The 26229-nt window shown below is 41.4% G+C and overlaps 1 protein-coding gene across 5 annotated transcripts in view; it reads right to left on the bottom strand.

Annotated features, from left to right (window-relative positions):
* Positions 1 to 1055: 1055 nt before the first annotated feature.
* FAM107B (family with sequence similarity 107 member B) overlaps positions 1056 to 26229 on the bottom strand; it is a gene marked incomplete at its 5' end in the record, with an annotated part of 275235 nt that continues 250061 nt past the window's right edge. For 4 of the 5 annotated variants that reach the window (XM_081096603.1, XM_081096606.1, XM_081096604.1 and 1 more), the window contains 3 exons: positions 1056 to 3744; positions 4736 to 4886; positions 11067 to 11250. In XM_081096603.1, coding sequence (XP_080952729.1) covers positions 3628 to 3744; positions 4736 to 4886; positions 11067 to 11250 — 452 coding nt within the window. In that variant the 3' untranslated portion in view covers positions 1056 to 3627. Of the gene's footprint in view, positions 3745 to 4735; positions 4887 to 11066; positions 11251 to 12306; positions 12560 to 26229 lie in introns of those variants that run through there. The other variant, XM_081096605.1, reaches the window with a different exon arrangement.

Genomic DNA, 26229 nt, shown 5'->3' with positions numbered 1-26229 from the left:
GCAAGGTGGTTGGCAACTACTATCTTAGTAGGAAATCTAGGAGCAACTGAGAAGACATTCAAAACATCCCTAATTGATAATCAGAATGCATTTTCTCATGAGGAAAAAAAAGAGAAACTGTAATTATAAGGCTAGCTCATAAAGATTTTATTTAACCTAAGACCTCAGGAAGAAAACACTTTGTTTCTCATTATACCAGTAAAATGTAAGCCTGGCAGTAATATTCTAATACTTCTTTAGATGTACTATAGCATTTCAAGTCTTACCAAACACATTAATTGCCCTGTCTTCTTTCAAATCTATTACTATTACTATAAGAAACAACCAATGAAATGAACTGACTGCCTCAAAACTGTCACCTTGAGAAAATGCCTAGTTATTCCAAAGATCAGCTACTCTTCAAATGATTTTTGGGACCATCTTCTATGCTGGCCTTTAGAACTCACGGTATAACCTTAGAGGTAACAGATGTTACTGCCCTGAGTAGATCTGATTTTCAAAGAGTCCAAAGATAGTATGAATTGGGTGATCAAGCTGAGTAATAACTTGGGATTTGAAAAGTAAAAAAACTGAAACCTCCAAACTAATTTAACCAATAGTATAATGAAATCATGTGTATAGCTTCCCAAAGCAACTTCTCTGAGAATTACATTAACTTAGCTGCATAAGCAAAATAATTTTATGGTCACACTTCAGACATGCCAGATATACTAGTTCACAAGCACTAAAAAATGTTCCTTCCCAAAATATATCTCCCACTGTTCTTCCAAGTTACCTAAAATTCAGAATACTTTGATCGGCAGACTGACAGCTGCTGCTAAAATACCACATATTTTATGCAAGCGCAGCAACCTTAGTGTGCTTTGACTTAATAAATTGTCAGTCGTGACTGACACAAGGCAAGAGGACATAAGTGACTTGTGAGCAAGGCTGTCAAGGAGGATAGTCACCCAAGGGAGGCCCTAGCACCGCCTTCTGATCTTTGAACTGAACACAGCCTCCCGCCGTCCCCTCAGGCCCAGACACCCATTTTCAACACATCAGACAAACAGCTGCATGGTCCAAGCATGTGGTGATTTTTATTAAGAATAACTTTGGTTCTAAGAATTCCACCCTCAATTCTGTAATACTTTCCATTAAAAACAATTATACAAGAGCAAATACAAAAAATATTAAATTATGAAAACAAATCCATTAAGGCTCCCTTTGTATATATTATATACACTCAAACAAGTCAAGATTTTTCAGAGTAGAAGAATAAAGTCAACTGTTATAGCTTAGAAAGCAACACTACTTTACTACTAGGAAACTATAAAACACTGAACTACATTAAGAAAACCACAGAGTGGAAAAATGGAGCCATTTTTGTAAAAAAAAAGTGGCTCAAAGCACAAACTGCTGGGATGTCCACAAGTCCTAGGGGTTTGGACTGTACAGTATTAAAGCGTGGGGGAGACTGACGCCTTTTTAAACTTAGGCCTGTGAGCTAAGCTGATCTGATGACTTCAAAGAGCTTCTCTAAGTGGACCTTCCACTGTTTAGTCATAAGACATCACTGTATGCTATTTACAAGTCTTCTTTTGGCCAGACCTCGTACACTAACTACAAATAATTCTGAAGATTTGTGAGTGAGATTGGGAGGGAAATGCTTTTGTAATTTATTTCCTAGGGAAGAGTGAATTCTAGGTAAGTTTTAGGAACAGAATCGGTCCTTCTGAAGGAGCCTGTCAGAGCTCTTGAGAATTTTATCAAGTGGGAGAACTGCTTCAAGGACACAGGGTCAAAAAGAACTTGCATGCAGTTAAAGGGTATGTAAGGCCAGTCCGGAATCCTCATTTTACAAGTCACATCATTAGTCCATATGCACAAAGAAAGAACTCCAGTCAATGTGCAATCAGAAATATACTTTCAAGATGATCAGTTAACGTACTTTCTTCTCTCATAAGGAAGAGTGATGGGAAACATAGCTACCATTCCATCCTTCAAAAGCAAACTATTATAGAGCAGTATCTTATCTTAAGGATCTCCTATTTTATTCAAATAATACTTGCTGATGAGAGAAATCATCCATGGCAGGTGTAATCCACATATTCCTGAACTAGCAGTATATGATCACTGCATTTACTTTTATCTTGTTCACATTAGGACTGAACATGAGACTAATCGTCAAGTATGAAAATTAAAGCATTCCCACAGAAAGCTAATTTCTACTATGCTTACTATGAATTCAGCAGCTCAGAATCCAACTTTCTACAAGCTATTAGAGGAATTATAAGAAGAGTCTTCAATGTAGAAATTACTGGCTGAATCGTCTCTAGGGAGAACATACTGAATCCACACAAATTCTTCCAGACCACCCAAGTCGAATGGCCCATACCAGCAGTATAAAATGTCTAAGAACTGTGCTGTTATTGGTAACCTGGGCTTCACTTTGAGTAGCTTGCTTGCTGGGGTGGGAAAACTGAGCAGCTTCTCCCTTTACCTGGGCTTTTCCTGAGATGCAGTACAGTAGTCAAAAACGTCATCGTTATCAATACCATCATCATAACTAAGAGAGTGGGGAAATAGTTCTTCTTCTTAAGAAAAAAAAAAAAAAGTAAAGAAATGGGTAACATTCAACAGGTACAGTTGCTATGAATCTTCCAACAAGGCCTCTTGAGACCAATCTACATTTGCTTCACATTAAAATGCTAAAATCACTCCTCCTTCCCAGGCTCCCAGTGGGAGCACTCCCCACACTGCTCTCAGAAGGAATCAAAAAATTTGGACTCTCTACTTTTGACACTGAAGTTCAGTTATGTGGACTAGCTTTCATTCTCCAAAAGACGGGGAGATTATTTAATATATAAAAGGAGCCAGCTCAGCAAGAAATATTGTTTAAAACCTTAATAGTTATCAAAGCAATAAATGGTTTTATAGAATGTGCCTTCTCTGAAGTGGAATGTTACCATGGAGCATAACCAGACGGAATTAAGAGAAGATCAAAATGGCCATTTACATATTTTTGTTTACGTGTGTCTGTTTACATATTTTTAAACCTTCTCGCCCTATTGATGTCAATACAGGTGATAGCTGTGCTCAGCATTAACATCAACATTCTCAGGTGTGAATCCTAACATGGGTGAAGGTATAAATTAAACAAGAAAATTTGGATTCTCAAAAGAGAACTGATGACTATTGACTGTAACAGATCAAATGTATTTCTATGTGATCTAAATTATCGAATAGATAACTAAAGGAAGAATGAGACACAGTCTCTTCAGGTTTTAAAAGAAAAAAGGCTCTGTGCCCCACTAAACTCGGATCGGAAGAAAAACCAAGCAGTGCAGCTCCCAAGAATTTACTCCAGTGTCCTCTTCCTTTTTTGTTTGTTGTTTTTTTAAAGTCTTTGGACACAGGTCCATATCCCATCCTAAGTGCTGGTCAACGTCCTTCGTTTGGCGAATAGGAACTGCAACTGTCACAGGTAATTTATTTACCCACCCAGACTGTAGGTGAACCGAGACCAAATCCTTTTTTAAGAAACAATTCTCTGCTGGCTGGGATGCTCCCAGGGGCTTTTGCCCTGAGATTAAGCATTGAGGAGGTGCCTGCTCACAGCTTCCTTGCGGTCTCTGAGGCGTGGGTCTATGACTCCTGGGCTTGGGCCACTTCTTGGCCTGTTCTCCTAAGATTGCCTTTAACCTTCACAAACTCTGGGGCGTTTTCTTGTTCTTCTTGCAGTTTCTGCTTCTCAAGTTCAAGCTAAATAAAATTCAGAAACAGAAAAATTATTTACAAACTGAGGCTTTTCAAGACATTCCCTCTTTCCAAAGTCCCCAATGACTTCGTTTCCTAATGAAATAAATTCTCTCCCAGTCCCCAGTTAAAATAAATAAGTGTGTGTGTGTGTGTGTGTGTGTGTGTGTGTGTACATATAGATTCAGGTAATTCCTCGCAAGAGCAGCAGGCGGGTTGTTACTACAAGCAATACAGAGAGATCACAAGAATCTAAAAATCAATGTTAAGACAAGATCCTGCAATCAACACAGCTGGCCTGTACTCTCGGTGAAGTTAAATTTCACTCAAGTGCTTGAGCTCCCAACACTGCTGAATTCAGTGAAAGCTCTAGTTCTGTCTCCTCCTGAATCTCTTCTAGGCCCTCAATAGAATTCTGGACTTTACTTTCAATGTATTTTAGCCCATTTGCTCACATTTTGTCTCATATTTTCTTTCATGGTATAAACATTTACATCTGTCCTGTCTGGTAAATTCTGCTTGTTCCAACATTCTTAGTTTTCAGGACAAAAAGACAATTTGTGAGAAAAGTCAGAGAAAAACAAACATTGTATCATATATTATATATGGGATCTTTAAAAAAACAACAACAACCAACTTATAAAAGCAGAGAGTGGAACGGTGGTTATCCAGGGCTAGAAATGAGGGAATGGGAGTTGTTTAAGGGTACAAACTTGCAATTAGTAGATAAATAAGTCCTGGAGGCCTAATGAACAGTAGAATGATTACAGACAACAAAACTGTGTCTTACATTTGCTAAGAGATTATCTGAATGGTTCCCAAGTGTAGAAGAAATAATTTATGTGATGCAACAGAGGTGTCAGCTAAGGTACAATGGAAATCACATTGCAACATAAATGTACCAAATCAATATGCTGAATACCTTAAACTTACACAATGTTGTATGTCAAATATGGCTCAATAAAAAAAAGACCACTTTCACCACAGTCACCCTTACCTGCTCCAACTTCTGCTGCCGTTTTAATAGTTCTATTTCCAAGTCAGATTTCTTCTTTTGTGCTTCTTCTTCCTTCTGCTTTATTACTTGATCTCGTTTTCTTTTTTCCATCACCTTCTGCAGTTCTGGCTTATTCTGAGGGGCAAGACCCCTGCAAAAAAAGCATGAACAAAATGAAGAAGTTGTAACCTAATGGACACATCTTTCCTCAATAGAAATTTAAGCCATCAGCCACAGAGAAAGGGTCCAATGAATTAGCATGATTGTGACCCCCTACTACCAGTTAATAGTCCACATTAATTATCTCAGAAATTCACAATCATGAAAGAAAAAGCAAGAGCATCTTCCGAAAGTAAGCAAAATCTATTCACTGGGGAAGGTGAGGAACATTATGCTCATTCGATGAGTATGACAACCACCCAAGATGGACATGGACATGGACATGGAGATGAGATGGCTTCACCAGAAATTTAAACAGCAAAATGGCCAAAGTTTCAGATTTTTAGGAAGGTTCTTGCATGTGTCAAGGCATGTCCATCATCATTACTGGCCACATAGAACTCTGAGCCTCTGACTCCCAGTTCAGTGATCCTTCCAGTTGAACCATTTCAGATGTGTGGTTGACTACTGACAATGCATGGAAGTCAGGCCCCAGGAAAGCCTCACATTTCTAAGGGATAAGTCAGGCTACCATCTCATCAAATGGGGAGAAACAAAACCAAAACTTAGGCCTACCAACCCTCCATCTAAGAATTCCGTGGCAAGTCAGGGGAAGACCATCCCCTAACATTTCAGCCAGTCTCCACTAGCTCTTAAGTAATCTCCACTTTATTAATACTTAAAATTAAATAACTTGTCTCCTCTTCCCCAATTTCCATTAGCAAATTTGCATTACAACAAAAGAGACAGGCTACTTTTGTGACTTAATTATGGTTTCACAGTTACTAGACTGTATGGGGCGGGGGCAGAAGTATAGGTAAGTATTCAGGAAATTTAATCTTTAATCAGCACAATAAAAGTTGCTGATGGTATTTTGTTCACAGTAAACCTAAATGTCTCTGAGCACACAGGAAAATTTGTTTGTAAATAATCTGAGTAAAGACCCACTCAATTTCATGACAATTAAAAAGCCTTTATAACACTACAGACAAACTTAAGGGATTTAAATTTTAGCATTAAGGATTTAGCTATCTGCATCATTTAAATTTCAAAATACTTCACAGGCAAAATTAACCTCAAATGTTATTAAATGCTTCTGGATTATGCAAAAGCTATTGCACAAACTTTGATGTATGACATACTAATCTGACATTCTATTGCAACATATGAATGGGTTTAATTGAGATACAGTATTCATTTTTCTATTGTAAGACTTTATACAATGGGAGCAGTAAGATAAAATATTTAGTAACAGAAAGCTCAGGAAATGGTGGCTCATGTGATAAATGTTCTGTACTTAGAACAGTCGAGAAGTCATATAAATTTAGTTAATATTTTATCGTAGCCGATCACTTAATCTGTGCTGAATGGAAAAAGTCAAGCAAGCACTGCCTATATGTTTCCCTGAATCTAAAACTGGGTCAGACTTAAGAGAGAAATCAGCTTCTGCAAATTTCTTAAAAACTACAGTATCATTCTGCACATGACAATAGTTGATTCTCTTTAATCAATTGTGACATATACAATTAACAAGTCCTTTTAATCCCATTATCCCTTAAAGTCCTGGTGTCTGTACCACTCAAGACCAACAGTTAATCCTGAGCCTGCTTGCTGTAACTATGATAGTGGGTCAAGCCAATTTTTAAATTTAATAAGTGCTCCTTGAATAAAAAATAGGTTAGGTGACATATACATAAAATAAAAAGTGAAAGCACACCTCAACCCTGTCAAACAGATCTTGGGAGCACCACCTACATTGTATTCTATGTGAGTAGTGGCCCCGAAAATTGAACACGGACTCAGAGGTAACAGTGTAATCTAGGCTCCTCCTTACTCTCTATACCTTTACAAACAAAGCTCTTCTTCATCGTTCTTAACATCTGCACAAGACCTCACAGTATGGAAGTTTGCCACTCCCATACTGATATGCATTTAGGTCATTTCCAATTGTTCCCTATTGAAAGTAATGAGGCAATGATCTTCCTTGTACATTCATATTTGCACTCCTTTATATAAGTATTCCCGTTGGCTACATTCATAGAAGTATAACTGCTGGCTAAGTATCTGTACATTTTACAATTTGATGTATATTGCCAAACTCCCCTCCAATAAGGCCACAATACTTTATATTTCCACCACCAGTGGTGCAATATACAGACAACTTTTAATGGTACATTTCACATTTCACATAAACCACTGAAAACACCCAGGGGCTGACTGAAAGGGTCCACCTCCACCCCAGATGCACTTGAACCCACACAAGGGAAACTGCCTCCTCAGCTGGAAGGCCTGAGCCAGAGACGAGGGCTGGCACAGACCCCAACAGAACACCCCTGACACTCAGTCAAATATCTCCTGGCCTAATGTTTTTTTCTTAGGGTGGAGGGGAGGGTGCATTTGGATTGCAAGCCCTTGATCTTTAATCTTGGAGTTTTCTGGTCTGGCCTGCCTTGCCTGCCTACATTTGTGGCTGAACCATTTCTACCCGTGTGAATTCAAATGCAAATATTTCCACCTCAATTTCCCGTATTTTTCCATGTTGTACACCAATGAGTATTTATTGAGGAAATATTTGTCTAGAAAAGCATGCCAAATGAAGATATGTAGATCAACTGAAAACACAGGGAATAAAAGCCACTGACTGAAATGTACAAGTCAAAAAACCAATTTCAATAGTTGTGTATTTATATTTGCCCCCCAAAAGTACTCCCGTAGAGAAGATAGAACCTAATTTATATTAGAAATATTTTAAGACATCTCAAACACTAATCTTACAACTTAAAAACAACCTTGTCTCTTGAAATCTGCCCTTATGTTACTGGGAATATCTACAGACCCTGAGAATCTGAAAATGGTCTCACTCAGACCTTGTGGCAAGCTGTGAGCAGATGGAAATGTAAAGACTTTTAACCTGAAGCTTAGCTGGTGCCAAAGATAGCAAACATAGGAGCAGAATTACATACTTAGAAGAGCACAGAGTTCAGAGTTAGAATACCTATGAGTAGAGTATTTGTTCTCATAAGTAGTAACTTTGCTTTTATCTTATGATCTTTAAAAAGTAACTAAAAAAAAACCTCTTTGAGCTAACTGCTACAGGGCTTTGAGCCACATTTTTGGCTATGGAGGGCAAAGTCTAAGGCTTCATGGACAGCTCGGTTTGCGCTGATCTCATTTCTGTCTCCCTCTCACTTCCCTACCCCTTTTCTAATTTTTATTATTACTATATTTGATCAAGCTCTGCCTTTAATTTAAACTGCCTTTAATTATATATTACTTTCTACCCTTTTTATTGCAAAGAACTACTGTGAAATCTTGAGAAGATCCCTTAGCCTGTTACTCTGAGTTTTCTCTTACTAACTTGTCACATTAGGATAATCCCAAGATAACACACACTAAATCCCCAGAAAGATCACTGGATTGGACAAGATAAAATATGGGAAGGCCCACTACAAACTGTAGGAAATAAATAGACTTTCATTACGGTACAAGCCAGTAATCAAGTATGATTGATTACCCTTTAACCAAACATATATATTACGGAAGTGATACTTCCTATTTTCCCCACATTAAAATTGAGAAATAAAAACCCCAGTCTCCAAAATGTGTATGTGACAGATTAACACAATCAGAAACTGCTTGAGGAGCTTTCCCTCTAAAAATCAGCTGTATTTCCAATAAGAGGACTCTACCAGACTCAGACTGTCCCTTGAGAAACCTGAAGACATAGAGTAAGGCACATTCATTTGATTTCGAAACCTGCCTTTTTGCTTCTTTGGTTTAAATGTACTTCCACAGCCACACCAGGACTTTCCAAAGAAGGGGGAAAGTAATAGGAATTTCCAGATGGCACTACATAGAAAGTGAAGGATGGTTGGCATTAATCAAGCACTTACTATATGCCATACATTTTAATAGGTATTTACACATGCTATTATTTACTTCCATTTTTATAAGAAAGATATTTTTATCTCCTATTTTATATATGAAGAAACAGACCTCAAGAAGGGGAACCTTGTCCAAGATCGTAAAGTCATTTCCCTGTGACTTCAAAGCCCACATCCTCTCTACCCCATGGTGCTTGAGGGAACACCAGCATTCTCCTAAATTAGTAGAGCTGGGCCTGGCTAAAGAGTCACCTGTGCAAACAAAGAAGAGAAAGCATAACCCAGAGAAAGTCAGAAGGGTATTCCATTTTCACAGAAAGTACCTATTCTAAAAAAATTGGCATAACAGATTCAATTGCACAAACCTATATGTTTCACAAAGATAACACCTAGACTATTAAATTTTTGCAAAATAAATTGTAGCCTATAATTCAGAAAAACAGTTATGCTGCCAATTTTGGTTTTACCTTTGCCTACTCCATTTTACAGATAATGGAACTGAGGTTCGAGAGGTAAAGACAACAGGAAACCATTTAGTTTAGAAAAACATTTAGCTACTCTCTTTTGGAGTATATTAAACTTTCTTTCTCCCAAAACGCAGACTTTCCCAGGCAGGATTGTCTCTAAATTCTGAGGCCTATTTAGGAAATTATAGAATCCTTTTTTGCTTTGGGCATGATGATAATGAATCCATTTTTTCTTCTTCTTTTACGTGACAAACACCAGTAGAAGCTAAGCACTATCCGGAAACTTGCACTCAATTTCTAACATCACTTTAGAAGCAGAGTTCTCCAACCCAGCAGCACCACGCTGGTGGGCACTGGGGCTGAAAGGGAGTAAGCCACCTTCCCACAACCCAGAGAGAGGACAAGCTTACAGAGAGTTCCTGGGACAGGAGTTCTGCCTGAGGTACAATGGGAAAAACTGGTATAAAAATGATCCCTCGTTTCCTTTAAAATAATTTTTTAAAATTTTACATTAGACCTTCCCTCTAAAACATGGCCAATGCTTAACTTGGCCTGCGTATCTTTCAGTTCAATGTGTGGATGTGTGATCTATATAGTCTCACAATTCAGATCAACCGTTTCATTCTGAAGGTGTCAAAATACTTCGAAATGAAGCTTAACAGATCTTCAATAAAAAAGGTAGCCTTGTGTCCTAGTAAATAAGACACCTTTGTACTCTCCACTCTCCCAGTCTCCTGGCCCTGACTAACATCACTTTAAAAGCAGAGTTCTCTAACCCAACATCCAAAATTACCTATGACACAGGGGGAACTAAGAAATGGTTTATAAAGAAAATGGAAGATAAATGTCTTGCTCCTCTCCACAACAATTAATAGTAATACAAATGATGACAGTGATAATTAAAATGCTACTTGAAAACAAAGAATAGACAAAAAAGAGTGGTTTGGGTTTGTTTTTTTAAAAATTGGTTTTAGAAAGAGAGGCAGGGAGAGGTGGGAGACAGAGAGAGAGAACATCTGCAACCTGGGTAGGTGCCCTGATCAGGAATTGAACCTACCACCTTTTGGTGTATAGGAGGACGATGTTCCAGTCAACTGAGCCATGCCTGTGGACACTGGCCAGGGCAAGACAGAGTGTTCTTATCTATAGTCAATACTGAAGTGTTTCTAGCGCAGGGGCTAGGGAACATCCAGCCCACAGGCCGCATAAGGCTCTCAAAATCATTTGGTCTGGCCCTGACAAGGCATTAGGGGTGAGTTAATTAAATTTTTACCATATACTAGTACAGCAGGCTAATTTTTAAGCTGATAATTTTGTATGACCCACAAATGATGTTATAAATATCCAAATGGCCATTGGCAATAAAAAGGTTCCCCATACCTGTTCTAGAGACTTCAAGCTGCTACTCACAAATGCTGAAGCAGGCAATATTTACATCTGCCTCCCACACATTCACATATATAAGGGGAAAATACAAAGATTTTTACAAATCTAAGAAACAGACTTGTAAAATATTTCTTTTTGACTTAGAACACTCCCTTTTATCTTTAATCTAGACTGTTCCATCCAAATTTTAAAATCTGCACCCATATGAGAATGGGAGACAGGGACGGCAGACTTCCGAGTAACACTGGTGGTGGCAGCTGTGCCTGCTGCTGGCTTTACTTTTTGGAGGGACATCCTAGCTCAAGGGTGCTAGAGGGAATAAGGAAGCCTCAAATATAGTTAAGAAACAAAAACGTCTTTGAAGCCTTTGTAAACATAATTAAAATTAAATCTAGTTACCGTAAAGTCCTGAAACTGCTCAAGAAACTATCTTACCTTTTCTGATTCATAAGAAGTTCTCTGTGAAGATCTTGATGGTTGCGGGACGTTTTGACGGGATTGACAAGTTTCTGAGGCCTAATTAGTTCAGGATTGTCATCTTCTATATAGTCTGGCTCAGCCATGATGTTTCTTGGAATGAGATATGAATCCTTAAGGTCAGGATCCTCCAACGGGCTGTCTGAAACAGAAAGACAAGACTCATTGTGGTCTTTTCTGAGAAGACATCTCGCACAAATGCAGTGGCCAGCGTCACTGCGCACGGTGCACATGCTGAACATGCTGAACACGCCACCCTCCTCGTTCCACTCTACTACTTCATTCAGAAATTTCCTGAAGCTCTGTGAATGCAACTGGGGCAGCAAAGGACAGGGAAGCATGTCCACAGTGTCCTGTGCTGTCTATGACTAAAGCAAATAATCCTCTAACCTGGCTCTGGTCAGACCTTAAAGTTCAGGACACACAGGACACTTCCCACCACCACACCTATAGGCCAGCTAACCCTACAGCCCAGGAAATCAAACACCGAGGAGGCTGTGTGCGTGTACACATGGGGCAGGGTGACGGGAGGAGAGAACACAAGGGTGTGAGTCCATGGACTCGGGCATGGTGAGGGGCACTGGAAAGATGTGTACAAAAAAACAAGCAAAAAAAAAGGTCAAGCTGCCATCCGCTACAAACAGGAGTCTTGGTTTAAAAGTCATCAATGATGTTTTCCTGAGTCCCTGAACCGTCCTAAGACACTGCCGTAACGCTAACGCGTCCAGTAAGAAATGCCGTTATGAGTGGCAGTCAACATGACCAGTGCTTTAGATGCAGCGTGACCACGTGTGATCCTACAGGAAGCCTAAAAGCAGAGTCAGACCCTTCAGTTTACAGACAACAAAATGGAGAAATAAAAACTAAGTAAGTTGTCCATGCTAATATTGCCAGTAGCAAAGCTCGAATGAAAATGAATAAAAATGAATGTTCTCTTATCTCCTAGTCCACGTTCTCTCTACCAAAGTATGAAGCTTAATATTTTTATAGAAAAATATTGTGCCAATAGAGAGGATAAACATCTAAAGAATAAATAATCTTTATGGAGATTTTATGTACAAATACATAAATCAAGGCTCAAAATTACCAAATGATAATACACATCTAAAAAATTACACCTAACATTCCACAAACGCTACCTGCATTGATCTTTTAAATAAGAATGCCTTCAACCTTCACCAAATGGAGAATTACAAACCTCGCACATGCTGAGTCAGTGGTCCCATCACCGTCAGCCCGACTTTGGTATGCTGGCCCTCAGAAAAATGTGATCCTTGCTTGAAAATGAAACGCACCATACACCCCTCTGTGCAGTCCCAACTGCCTTTAAAAGCTAATGGCAGTTTCATTCTCGTTAATCTTTAAACCAGAAGGCCTATATGCTTCCATAAAAGGATCTGTCTCGCTGCCCTAAACCATAAATAATCTCCATGACACCAAAGCAGATCACTGCCTCCTACCGTCACTACCACAGTGGGGAGGGGAGGCCCTGTGGACGTGTGGGCAAAGAGCCTATCAGGCAGAGGGAACACCCCACGCAAAGGCCATAGGAAGGAGTGCGCCTGATAGGGATGAGGGAGGAATAGCAAAGAAGCCGGTTTGTAAGGACTCTGGCCTTCAGGCTGAGGGACAATGGGGAGCCACTCATTCGAGGTTTTGAGCACAGAAGTGACAAGATCTGAGTCATGTTTTTAAAAGATCACTCTATTTACTGAGTTTAGAACAGACTGAAGCAAGCAAGGAAGGAATAAGGGAGGCAGCTGTTATATTAGTGCAGGTGAGAGATGGTTTAGGCCAGGGTGACTACAGAGCAGGTTAGAGGACAGACCGATCACACTGTATTTTGAACGTAAAGCCTCTGGGATTTCCTGCAGGACTGGAGATGAGGGGTGAAAGACGAGAGGAATCAAGGATGACTGCGCAACTAGAAGGTGAGCATTGTGGAGGAGGGTAGGCTGTGCGCAGAGCAGACAAAAGATGTGATCAGGAGTTCATCTGGGACTAACTGAATTGGGGATGCCTGCTAGATATCTTAGTGGTGACAGTGAAAAGGCAAAGGCAGTTAGTACTCAAACCTTGGGTGACTCCTTCCTCTGTCTTACTGACTTGACTCCAAGGTCCTCACTTTGCCTGTACCCCTCCTCTGTCCCTCCATTCTAGTTAAAGATTAACTAGAATGAAACTGCCGTTAGCTTTTAAAGACAGTTGGGACTGCACAGAGGAGTGCAAGGTGCATTCCCACAAGTAGTGGCAGCACAAGATCTCCACTCCTAGTCTTTTCCGAAGGTCAGCACCAGACATGTCTTGGGCGTTGGAGCCATGAGATAGGTTGAGCTTTCAGTGTGCCAAAAAGGCTTTTACCCTTCCAGTGTGGTTCAGTGGGTTGGGCACTGTCCTGGTGCATCAAAAAGTCACCGGTTCGATTCCTGGTCAGGGCACATTCCTGGGTTGAGGTCTTGATCCCCAGTACGGGGCATGCAGGAGGCAGCTAATCAATGTTTAGCTTTCACATTGATGTTTCTTTCTCTCTGCCAGTCCTCTCTCTAAAAATCATTAAAATTATTAAAAAAAAAAAAAAGAAATAGGGGGAAAAGGCTTAGTTCTGAGTCTAGGGAACACGTTCTAGCTTGGGTTATTTTTTGTGATTTCTCTTCAGATTTAGTGTTTGGTAAGTCCTTCTCCCACAGGACCAGTGTAGTAAGATGGGCCTCAGCCTGCCTCTCACTGGAGAGAGCAGGTGGGTGGGGGCTGGAGGAGTTCTGCTGTAAAGGTGCAAACGTTTTCCTTGATTTTCACTGGTTTGCCCTGCTACACAACTGGAAAGGGGACATGGAAGCCCGTGGGTCTGAGACGGCTTTAAGCCTGCCTGGGGACCAGGCTGCAGTCCTTACACCCCTCACGCAGTAGACCACACTGGGATCCAGGAAAGGTTGTTTAGTAAGGAGGGGCTGAAGTACTGGGAACAATTTGTCACCCTGTGTGCATATAGGAGCGGTGGTGGCTAAGGAAGAATCTAGGAGCTGGTCCTGGCCACTCTTCACACTAGAACCATGACCAACATATGGCAATCATCACCTTTAGGGCCTTGTTCAACTTCTTCCCTTTGCTAACCATGTTCCTCACTGCCATCAAGACTGGGAAATGCCATTCTGATCCTAACGGAGCTCCATCCCAAAGATCCTATCCACTGATTGAATGGAAACAAGCACTTATGCTTCCTGTGTCTGCACACATCTCCCTTCCTCACCCAGTACCTTTGCAGCACTGCTCCCTCCAGCAGGGGTGCTGATCCTCTTCCTACCCTTCCCTGGACTGCCACAAGCCAAATCTCACTCACCACTTCAGATCCAGATAAATGTCAAATCTTCCACAAAGCCTTCCCTAATTCCCCAATTGCAACAAAACACTCTGACCTCTAAACATCTATGAAATTTTCTTTGTTCCCCTTTCCTAGTATTCATTGATATCCACCTTGTATTACAGAAATACATATATATTATCTCTTCACTGCAAAGACCACATCTCATTTATATTCACATTCCTCATGGACTAGGTCATTAAATATTAATAACTTAAATGAACAGAGTCACAGTTAACTACCAGTAGAGGGAGCCCATGACTTGTTGAGTCCATAGCAGCAAGTAAAGCACTGTGGAGTTGGGAGGACAAGCCTGTTTCCTCACTGAGCATAAAGTAATAGAGAAGTCTGACAGAAAAGATGACAGAAATGTCTGGAAGTAAAAGCGCGTTGTAAGTGCTCATTCTTATTACTACAAGAAACATCCTTCCAGAAATAAACATGAAGACATTCTTTTCATATTCACTCCTCTAGTCAAGTAACTGATTCATAAGTAAAGTAATTTATTTTATTTTTTATTTTTATTTTTTTTATTTTTAAAGTATTAAGTCAGTAAAGAAAAACTGGTGTCCACTCAGTGTGAGAGAAAGAAAACTGGCTTGAGATCTTAGACAAAGCTTAATAACTCCCCTGACCCTCAATTCTCCCAAATATAAAAACTAGAGGCCCAGTGAACAAAATTCGTGCACGAGCGGGGGAAGGGGGAGTGTCCCTCGGCCTAGTCTGCACCCTCTCCAATCTGTGACCCCTCGAGGGCAGTCGGACATCCCTCTCACAATCCAGGACTGTTGGCTCCCAACCGCTTGCCTGCCTGCCTGCCTGATTGCCCTTAACCGCTTCTGCCTGCCAGCCTGATCATCCCCCAACCACTCCCCTGCCAGCCTGATCGATGCCTAACTGCTCCCTTGCCAGTCTGACTGCCCCTAACTGCCCTCCCCTGCCGGCCTGGTCATCCCAAACTGTCCTCTCCTGTAGGCCTGGTTTCCTCTCACCCCCAACTGCCCTCCTCTGCAGGACTGGTCACCCCCAACTGCCCTCCTCTGCTGGCCTGGTCACACCTAACGGCCCTCCTCTGCTGGCCCGGTCACACCTAACTGCCTTCCCCTGCAGGCCTGGTTCCCCCCAACTGCCCTCCCCTGCTGGCCTGATCGCCCACAACTGCCCTCCCCTGCTGGCCATCTATGGTCCACATGGGGGTGGCCATCTTTGACCACATGGGGGCGGCTAGCTTGTGTGTTGGAGTGATGGTCAATTTGCATATCACTGTTCTATTAGATAGGATGGGTGTGGTTGCAAGAACTGGTTGAAATGTGGATGTGAGCACTCTGTATAATCCCTGGCACATCTGGAAGAACTCAATCAATGGAAGCCACTATTAGCCAAACTATGTGACCAATGCCATACCATATTTTATTTAATAGTCTAGCAAAAATTGTACACAAAACTCCAAGTTTCTAGGCCTTGGCTTTTTAAAAAACGTAAGACTTCAACTACATGACCCACAGGCCTTCTCAATGGTAAGCTTCAAGGGTTCTAAGACCTATTTGTTCTACACACATTTAAGAAACTTTTGGAAAGTGTAAAAAGGTCTATCACACCTTCAAAGTGCTACATAGAGTTCTGAATGGTTCCAGCTAGGCTGTAAGGGTGCAGCAAGAAAACGGACAGGCCTGATGGTGAGGGTCTGTTCTGAGATGGAGGGGACTCACTCAAAGATTTTAAGTTGAATAAATAACAACACTGAATTGCATTTTAGACAGATACTAAAAATATGCACTGAAATTGCCACCTGATAGAATTCTGCCTTTAAATTCTGTGAATCAACAAATGATATCATTACTAAACTCCATTCTCCCAGAGGATAAGAAAATCCCATTCTTATGGATGGATTTGGGTTCTTGCTCTCTTCTTTCTTTCGCTACTCCCCCTCTCCCCCGCCCCCCTGCCCGCCCCTTCCAGAAGTTCATTCTGGGCCCAGCTCTGTGCATATCCTGGGTATTTTGTGTGACCTGCTTTACAGAGGTTAGTAAACATTACCACAGAAAAATTTCACAACTGTGCTAATAAACATTTATCACAGCTGGATTCTTCATCATACCTTGTTGGCTCCAGTTGTTTATTTTCATTTTTCTATTTCAGAAAGGTAAATTTAAAAACCTCATCCAATGAGATTTAAAGGTCAGAACTTAGAGGTTATGTTAAATTTCATGATCACCTAAATGATTTGACTTTGGATGGTGGGCACACAACGTAATATATAGATCGTGTGTCAAAGAAATGTAAACTAGAAAGCTTTATGACCCTGTTGACCAATGTCCCTCCAATAAATTTAATTTTTAAAAATCTAATTGTACCTATAAGGACTAACAGTTGAATGCTTTTTAAAACAATACATGAAGCATAGTAATATATACATTTTTCAGGTGTACTATAACCAGTTGAAGCTAAACAATTAAACTTTTGAATTCCTCCAGCTACTTCTGGAAAATTTAATGTAATTCCAAGACATTCTTTAAAACAATTTATTTCCCAGGCTGTCTCTAAGAGATTCTAGCAATCCACTGACAATATCTGAAAGATCCAAGTCACTTTTGATTGCAGGCCAGCAAACTCTAGGCCTGGGCCAACCTGGATCCCCAGCCATTTGCTCTGCACCCAGGATCCCAGTTGGGAGAATGATGGTGAGGAGAAAAGTGAGTTAAGATGGTAATTTCTCCCAAAAAAGCAAAGCCTTTTGCTGACAAACTCCTGACTTGCCTGACCCCAAGGTAAATCTAAAATTCAGTTTGGGACCAGGAGACAGTGACGCCATCCAGTACCCATAGGCATTGGACAAGGGCCCACAGGGCTTTTATGGCCACAAACCTAAACTCAGGCTTACAGATGACACCCAACCAGAGCAATCTATGCAAGTGCAGAAACATGACTTTTCCCTCTGCCCAGCCCCACTACTGCTGGAACTCTAAACTCTCAGTAAATTGCCTACAAATATGCTGCTGTACAAATGTCAAACAGTGAAGCTCTTGGGAAAGTATCAAACTTGTTTTCTCATCAGTTTTTTTATAAAATGTGTTTTCACATAAAAGGCACATATTTTATATTTAGAAAGTGGGAAACGAGACAAGAAACTTCAGGAAGACAGAACATGTGCCAATAGTAAATAAACTGAAGCTGGTCTGGGTGAGGTGAAACCAGCAGGTGGCGATGGCTCCGCAAATAACTAGGTGTCCCTTTTCAGGACAGCCAGAGAGCAGTGATGCCTCACCATGGACCCCAGCACTATGAGTAAAGGTACTCACAGGAAGCATTAGGGATATGCCATGGAAGAAATCTATTGTGGAGTCACCGTGTATCTGCCCTCGATGTTGTACACAAGCTTTTCCCCATCATTTAATCCGCATGACAGCTCTATGAGCTAGGGTTATCTATTCACGATAATCTATGGAGGAGGCTCAGACAGCTTCAAGAACATGGGCTCCAAATCACACTGACAAAGTTTAAATTCCAGCTTCCTCATTTACTGTACATGTGCCTTTAGCATGTTTCCTTTCCAGTTGGAAAAAAAAAAAAGAATGGCAGATGATCTCATAGGGTTGTTATGAAGGGCAAATAAGAAATGCATACCAAATGCAGTGTTAGAAATAGTAAACCTTCAATGACTGTCACTGGCAATAAATAACAGCAAAACCAGGATTTGAACTCGGGTCTGTCTGGTTCCCAAAGAATGCTCTTTAGCATTCCACTCTCTGGTCTGAAATAATGAGAGGGAAGAATTGGGTTTCACTTTAATAGGATTATTTCTCCAAAAGATTGTAGAAGCTTTCTAAAATCATAGCTTTATAATCCCAAACAGAAAACACCTTGTAGAAGAACACTTTCAAGTGAGGATAAACATCAGGAAAGACATTTTCTTTAAGACATAAATCCTATCTAATAAAGAGGGAATATGCTAATTGACCCTCACACCATTGCAAAGATGGCGGTGCCCACAGCCAATAAGAAGGGAATATGCTAATTGACTGCCACGCCCTCACACAAGATGGCCACCCCCATGTGGTCAAAGATGGCCACTACAAGATGGCCGGCAGGGGAGGGCAGTTGTGGGCGATCAGGCCAGCAAGGGAGGGCAGTTGGGGGGAGCCAGGACAACAGGGGAGGGCAGTTGGGGGTGACCAGGCCGGCAGAGGAGCAGTTAGGTGTTGATCAGGCTGGCAGGGGAGTGGTTAGGGGGTGATCAGGCTGACAGGCAGAAGTGGTTAGAGGCTGGCAGGCAGGCAAGAGGTTGGGAGCCAGCAGTCCTGGATTGTGAGAGAGATTGGGCCTAAACCGGCAGTTGGACATCCACTGAGGGGGTCCCAGATTGGAGAGGGTGCAGGCTGGGCTGAGGGACACCCCCCTCCCTCCCCCCAGTGTATGAATTTCATGCACCAGGCCTCTAGTATTACTATAAGAATGTTCATAGCAGGGCTGTTCACAGTTCCTCAGATATCTCTCCCCACAGAAGGGCCCGTAACACCTCCCCTGACTCATCTCAATCTAAAAGCACTCTTGACTACTTGGACATAGGAGGGGCCATCATGATGCCCCTGGTTTGGCTCCTAATGTTCCTCATTCACTGCCCCAAACCAAAAGCAGTAAAGCCCCAGAAAGAGCTAGCAAAACTTCTCACACTGGAAGGGGTCAGGACCCTCCCTCTCATCCCTCAGCCCCAAAGAAGATCAAGTATAAATATGACTCAGACCTCTCTTATCCATGAAACAAGCAAGCAAAATTCCATTTAGGAAAATACACAGCATGATTCTAAAGGTTCTTCACCAGCCATAGAAAATTTCATACAAGCTCTTCTTCACCTAGAAGACAGAAGAGTCACATGTTGGACTCTTCTTCCCACCCAAGTGACAGTAAAAAAAAGCCTCTGATTCAGATCTGTCACCGCCAACCTGGCTCCACCTCAAAGGGCTTGCCTCTGGGAAAGACGGTTGCACACATGTATTCTGGGGTGAACATTGAGTTGGTGTTAACTGACAAACAGCAAGAGCAGCAGGAACTCAAGAAACAGGACCAAGAAACCATGGCATTTGAAGCTAAATTCCAATGTGCTGAAAACATATTTTGAGATAAATGTGGTCATAAGAAGAATTTGAAACTGGAATGTTTAGAGCAAAGGAGAAAATCAGAGGACTCAGAGAGAGATGAGCTGTATGCCCAGTGGGGAAAGGGACTTGTCCAGAGCCGTAGCAGCAACAAAATGTGGAGGATGCAATAAAGGAAACGTAAAAGCCTCTGGCCCGCTATATTGATTAAGATCTGGATTGGATGCTGAGAGAACAAGAAAGAGAGGGACCCCATGGCCAACTTTATCAAGAAGGAGAACAAGAGCCCTAACCAGTTTGGCTCAGTGGATAGAGCGTTGGCCTGCAGACTGAAAGGTCCCAGGTTCGATTCCGGTCAAGGGCATGTACCTTGGTTGTGGGCACATCCCCAGTAGGGGGTGTGCAGGAGGCAGCTGATCGATGTTTCTCTCTCATCGATGTTTCTAACTCTCTATCCTTCTCCCTTCCTCTCTGTAAAATATCAATAAAATATATATATTTTTAAAAAGAACAAGAAAGTGAGACCTTGCTACAGTGGCCTAGCAATTCCTCTCAACAGATTCCGTATCTGGCCTGGATATCGCTGAGATGAGTGGACAGATCCAATGGATCTGAACAGAAGTGCATTGCCAGACTTGCCAGCAAAAAAGAGGTGGAGGAACTTGTCCACAAGTGGAGGGCTAAGAATATGTAACTTTTCTGAGGTTATGGGAGTGGCTGTGGGTTGTGGTGGCTGACATAGAGTAGCCTATAGATAGATATCCAGCTGTAACAGTCTAAGCTAATATCAGGGCCTACACAGCCCAGAAACTTGTTGAATGCTAATTCTGACCACTAGCATTTGAGAAAAAAAATTATTTGAGACCTGATGTTTGGACTGAGGCACCTGTAACTTCTCAGGTGTGCCAACACTGGCAGTTGTTACTGGCTTTAAAAAGAAACACTGACTTCTCAGTGTCCCAGGGATTCCTGGTCAGGATCAGGGCACATGTGCGTGTTGTGGGCTCAATTGATTGGACTTTTCAGTGAGCCAAAGCAGCCCCTCCTCGGCTCATTTCTGTCCTGTAACACTTCTAAAGAACCAAAGCAGCCCAGCGTAGGCTCTCTCCTATTGCTTCTTGTCATAAACCCTTCTTTATTTCACTGTCCTTAGTTTTAATAAATGTACTCTCAAAATAACCTAGACTCATATTGTGAAATCTTTCCTGCACAAAGACAAGAACCCACACACTATAGGCCAACCATAGGCAGACCCACTATGGGACTGGTCTCTTTCCAATAACATGTCCATAGGGCTATGATCTGTGAGGCAGCCAATGACAAAAAGCCACCACTGGATCATTAAAAAAAATGACAGAAAACAAATTCTGTGCAACGAACATTCACTGCCTAAGCAGTATGTGCTATTAGAATAACAGTCCACATTCAGGCGTTTCCCTCAGGCTCCCAGGGCTCCTGGCTTCTTAGGGTTCACTCCCCTCAGCCTCCCTCTAGAATTCGAGGCCATTGTCAATCTCCTTGAGTTAAAAGTCAGCCCCTTGGACAATCCCCCATCTGTCTGCTCAAGCATCCTTCTCTCTCTTCATCTCTTGTTATTAACAGTTCTCCAGGAACAGGTCCCTGGCCCTACACTCTTCTCTCTGTCTTGTCTTTGGAAACCCCTCACGCTCTAGGCAATTTCTACAGTGTGTGTGAGGTTTACCTCTCCATGAGTCTACCCATGGCCACGCCTCAAGAGCCATCTCCTGCTCAACTAGAGAACAGCTCTGAGTAGATCTGAGTACAATTTTACTTGATCTCTCTCCCTACCATGAATTTGACACTTATCATGAGACAAGTTTTCATGTGTCTCCATGTTGTCTCCCTTCAAGGGTGTCCCTTCAAAAGGGAAGAGACCTCGGACTGACTGAATTCACTCCCCACGGCTCTAGTACATGCCTCATACATAAGCCATAGAGTAGCCACACTGTGACTAGTTGATACAGAACTGATAGAAAGCTGCGGCCACAGACTCCTTGTGCCTTTGGCTAAAATCCATGGGGGTCAGCACATATCTGGCTTTACTCCCTATTGCATTCCCAGTACCATGCTTGTGTCACACCCTGGGCACTCTACAGAACTGTACTCAATGAAGGGGGCAAATGCTGAAGGGTTAGAGCACCCAAATGAAGTAACTCATTCCATGAAGACTTTCCTGATTCCTTTTGAGGTTTCCCTTCTTCCTATTCCCACAGGGGCCAGGAGGGGAGAGGGGGAAGGTCAACTCATGCTTTGAACAAACTGCCCCCATTAACACTAGAAATTTTTGCCCTAGCCAGTTTGGCTCAGTGGATAGAGTGCTGGCCTGTGAACTGAAGGGTCCCGGGCTTGATTCTGGTCAAGGGCACATGCCTGGGTTGTGGGCTTGATCCCTAGTAGGGGGCGTGCAGGAGGCAGTCGATCAATGACTCTTTCTCATCATTCATGTTTCTATTGCTCTCTCCCTCTCCCTTCCTCTCTGAAATCAATAAAAATATATTTTACAAAAACCCCAAAACTCGAAGTTTTGTTACCCATTACATTAAACTCACAAAGGGAAGGCCTGGCTCATTTCTTATCCCCAGAAACATCTTGGTGGGTCTTCCAAATATTGCTCGACTAAATCTGACCAGCTGACACTCAGGTCAAGAGAAGAGTTCAGATTTACAGAAGGGGCCAAAAACAGGGGCCGGGAGGGGAAAAGGGGAGGTCAACTCATGCTTTGAACAAACGGTCCTCATTTGATCTTGAAGGAGCTCAGAATGAGTTAGACAAACAACTGCCTGCTTCTCCTGATAACAGATCAGAACAGGGAATCCAACCAAATGCCCATTTTTCTAAACCAGCTGATTATGCTCTCTCTTAAATAAGATAACCCAATAAACCCTCCATAAAAGTCCATAACATTAATGGCTGTGTATGAGCAATGAGTCTTTTGCCACAGAAAGATAACTCAGATTGTTGTCTGATGGGAAATAAATATGAGTACACAAGCTTGCATAAATATTCCCAGGAAGTAATTAGCACTTCATTAATATGCAGCCCATTTATCAAGACAAATCTCTAAGCAATTAAAATACACCAAATCCCAAATACAAATGAGTTTTATAAAGTTAATAACTTGCTTCCTCTTCATTCTCTTACATTTAGAAAATCCGTATCTCCTCTCACAGACTACTCATAGAAAGATAAATTTTCCTATTTCCTTTCTGAAGAATTTGTACAAGTAACAGATTTCTTCAATAATTGATCACCTTAAACTCAATGGCCTTAAAATGGCCTTTTACTGAATAAAATACAGTTACCAAATAATATTTGATAGATGACCATTAAGTGATTCAGACATTCTCTGTCTCCTACATAAAGCAGCTTGATGAGGTCTGAAGTTCAAGGACCCTTAATTTTACCAGTGAAGAGTGTGTGGTCTAACAGCATCACCAGTGGTAGAAGGCAGCTTGTGCTCAGAGCAGCTGTGCTTTTTAAAAGAAATACTGATCCCATATCTTTGTTTTTTTTACTAAAAGGAAAAGAAAAAAACAAAAATGTTTTTTAAGTTGCACTAGAAAACAAAAGTTTATAAAATCCAGAAAATATGGGCCTGGCACAAAAAGAGAGCTACCCTATGTGCAAGGTTCCTTTGAAGTTTTGGGACCACATAGGAGCATGTAGATCTAAAGAGCGGTACAATGATGTTCTTGTGACTCAGGGTTAGTGCAGGTTTGACTTTAAATCAATTCAGTGTCCCCAGGATGAACAATAGGACCACAGTCACCCCTGCTATCTGCTTTACTACTTATCCTTCAACCACTTCAATTCTCAAAAGCTCAGCTCTTCCAAAACAAGGAACGGAAACCAGCCAATTCTGTTGCAAGATTGACTATCTGACTTTAAAACATATACGGTGAAGTTTAATTGAAAATAATGAATTATTTACTTCCTTATCTGTAAAAAGAGAAGGCTGGGCCAGATGACCCTTGAGATCCCTACTAGTTCTAACATAGAGAAGAATCCGGTTTACCTGTTGTCTCCACTATAGAGCTGAGGAGTCAAGGGCTTCAGAAAGAGCTTCGGCCCCACCATTAGGGCCGATAGGCCTGGGAAGGACACTCCTCTTACATTCCACACATACCTTACCTAGGCTGCCACTGCCACTCATCCTGTTCCCATGAATCACAGACTTCTCCACATGACATCTATGCTGAGTAGGTTTCTCCTAGTTATTCTCCCAGGCGCAGCCACCCTCATTCCAAGTCCCTGTAGAACAACGGTTCTCAACCTGTTGGTCGCGACCCCTTTGGGGGGTCGAACGACCCTTTTCCCAGGGGTCGCCTAAGACCATCGGAAAACACATATATCATTACATATTGTTTTTGTGATTAATCACTATGCTTTAATTATGTTCAATTTGTAACAATGAAAATACATCCTGCATATCAGATATTTACATTACGATTCATAACAGTAGCAAAATTACAGTTATGAAGTAGCAAAGAAAAAAATTTTATGGTTGGAGGTCACCACAACATGAGGAAATGGATTAAAGGGTCGCGGCATTAGGAAGGTTGAGAATCACTGCTGTAAAAGAATCTCAACTGGTAGGCCCTGGGCTAGAGATGTCCACACAGGATGGAGTACAGACTTTATTAAACCAAACTCTAAACAAGGCGGTTACTAGCTATCACAGTCACAAAGCACACAGTCACAAAGCTGATAAATAAAAATAAGGCACCATTTATTCTTCTTTGCATAAAGTCACCTATATTGAGCAGGTATTACACCATAATTAAGTTAATTCAAATCTGAATCCTAAGCCTACTCTGCAATCAAGTCACAAGGCTGTCCTTATTGCTCTTCCCTTAGTTTCTCTTCATTTATCTTTGTCTTCTCTATAAATCCACAGACACTCTTCTTGCCTACTTGTACCAAATCCCAAATACATATGAGTTTTATAAGGTTAATAAGTTGTTTACTCTTCATCTTACATTTAGCAAATCAGTGTCTCCTCTCACAGACTACGCATAGAAAGATAAATTTTTGCTATTTCCTTTCTGAAGAACTTGTTGGTAGTATGTGACAAAAAGCTTTAATGTGTACACACCCTTGAATCTGGTAATTCTACTTCTAGGAATTTACTCCAAGGAGATAACCAGAAATATACACAAAATACATGTATAAGTATACTTTATCTATGATAGTGAGAAAAAGAGAGAAAACCAATAACTATCTAATAACGTAATGCAATGCAGCCTAAAATTTATATTATTAAAATAAATAAAAGATGAAATATTCACAAATATCAGGTTTCAAACAGTATGCCTTTGTTTTCTACTGTGTGCATTTGTGTGTACGGAAGGTACTCAAAGTGCAGTCCACGGACCAGCTCTGATGACCAGCACCAGCAAGGAACCTGTTAAATGCAAATGCCGAATCAGAGTGTGGGCCCACCAGTCTGTGCTTTCATGCTTACTAAGTGCCACGGGAGCTTTCCGGTCGGTACTAAAATTCACCCCATTGTGCAGATGGGAAAACGAAGGCCCAGAGAAGATAGGTAACTCAGCTAAGGCTACAAAGCAGCGTCATGTAGCTACCTCTGGAGCCTGCACTCCTAACCACTGCTCTAGTGTGTCTCTAGGTTAACTCGTATAGCATTTGGAAGTGTGATCCGTGCTCTTTCCCCTAAATTGATAGCATGATGCATCCCACCTACTGTTTTGTTTTCTTCATGGGGCTTTAGCACTGCTGTTACAAAGTTATTGACTGGGGGGGATGTTTGGCACTACCACTGGTATCACCACTGACAGACCTCTTGGTGAATACTTGCTTGACATTTTTGAAGGGTATAAAAACATGTTTAGACTTATGTGCACATTAAATACCGGCCCACAGCCCTGGCTAGTATGGGTTAGTGGTTAGAGCATCGGCCCATGGACGAAGGGTCACAGGTTTGATTCCTGGTCAAGGGCACATACCTTGGTTTCAGGTTCAATCTTTGGCCCAGTGGGGGCACAAGTGAGAGGCAACTGATCTATGTGTCTCTCTCACATCAATGTTTCTCTCCTCCTTCCCCTTCCTTTCCACTCTCTCTAAAAATCAATGGAAAAAATACCCCTACTTCTTGGGTGAGGATTAAAAAAATCAGTAAAAATAAATACATAAATACCAGCCCACATTAGCAGAAACTTTAATGCCCACCAGTGACAGACAGCATGGAGAGCATGATACCTACTAAATAGAGAAGGCCTCTCTGTTGCCAGCTAAAGTGAAGCTGCCAAGTGGCAATCCCATAAACACTCACTACAAACCATTTGGCCTACCATCTTTGAAATTATGCAACTTTTGATCAATTTCTTTTAGAGGAAGAGTCCTAAATTATTTCAAAATTTATACATAACAATATTTCATGTTTTGTATTATGCTATTTTATGTTCACAAAATTCAGATTTGCTAACAAATGCTACCAGCCTTTATTCCCAAACTGCAAATTCCTAATAAAGAGGCCTCCCTTAGCACTTTTATTATATGTTATTTTCTAAAGAGGAAACACCTCAGTCATTCATTTCAGGAAACGACAAAGGAGATGGACTGGGAAGATGGTTGATTTAGGCCGAGTCATCACTGAGAGGAAGGAAACTACACAAACTAGAAAAAAATT

The sequence above is a fragment of the Myotis nattereri genome (genome assembly GCF_964212035.1).
Source record: "Myotis nattereri genome assembly, chromosome: 1".
Lineage (NCBI taxonomy): Eukaryota > Metazoa > Chordata > Mammalia > Chiroptera > Vespertilionidae > Myotis > Myotis nattereri.
The sequence above is the reverse complement of the archived record's forward strand: the minus strand, read 5'-3'. Positions and strand labels throughout refer to the sequence as shown.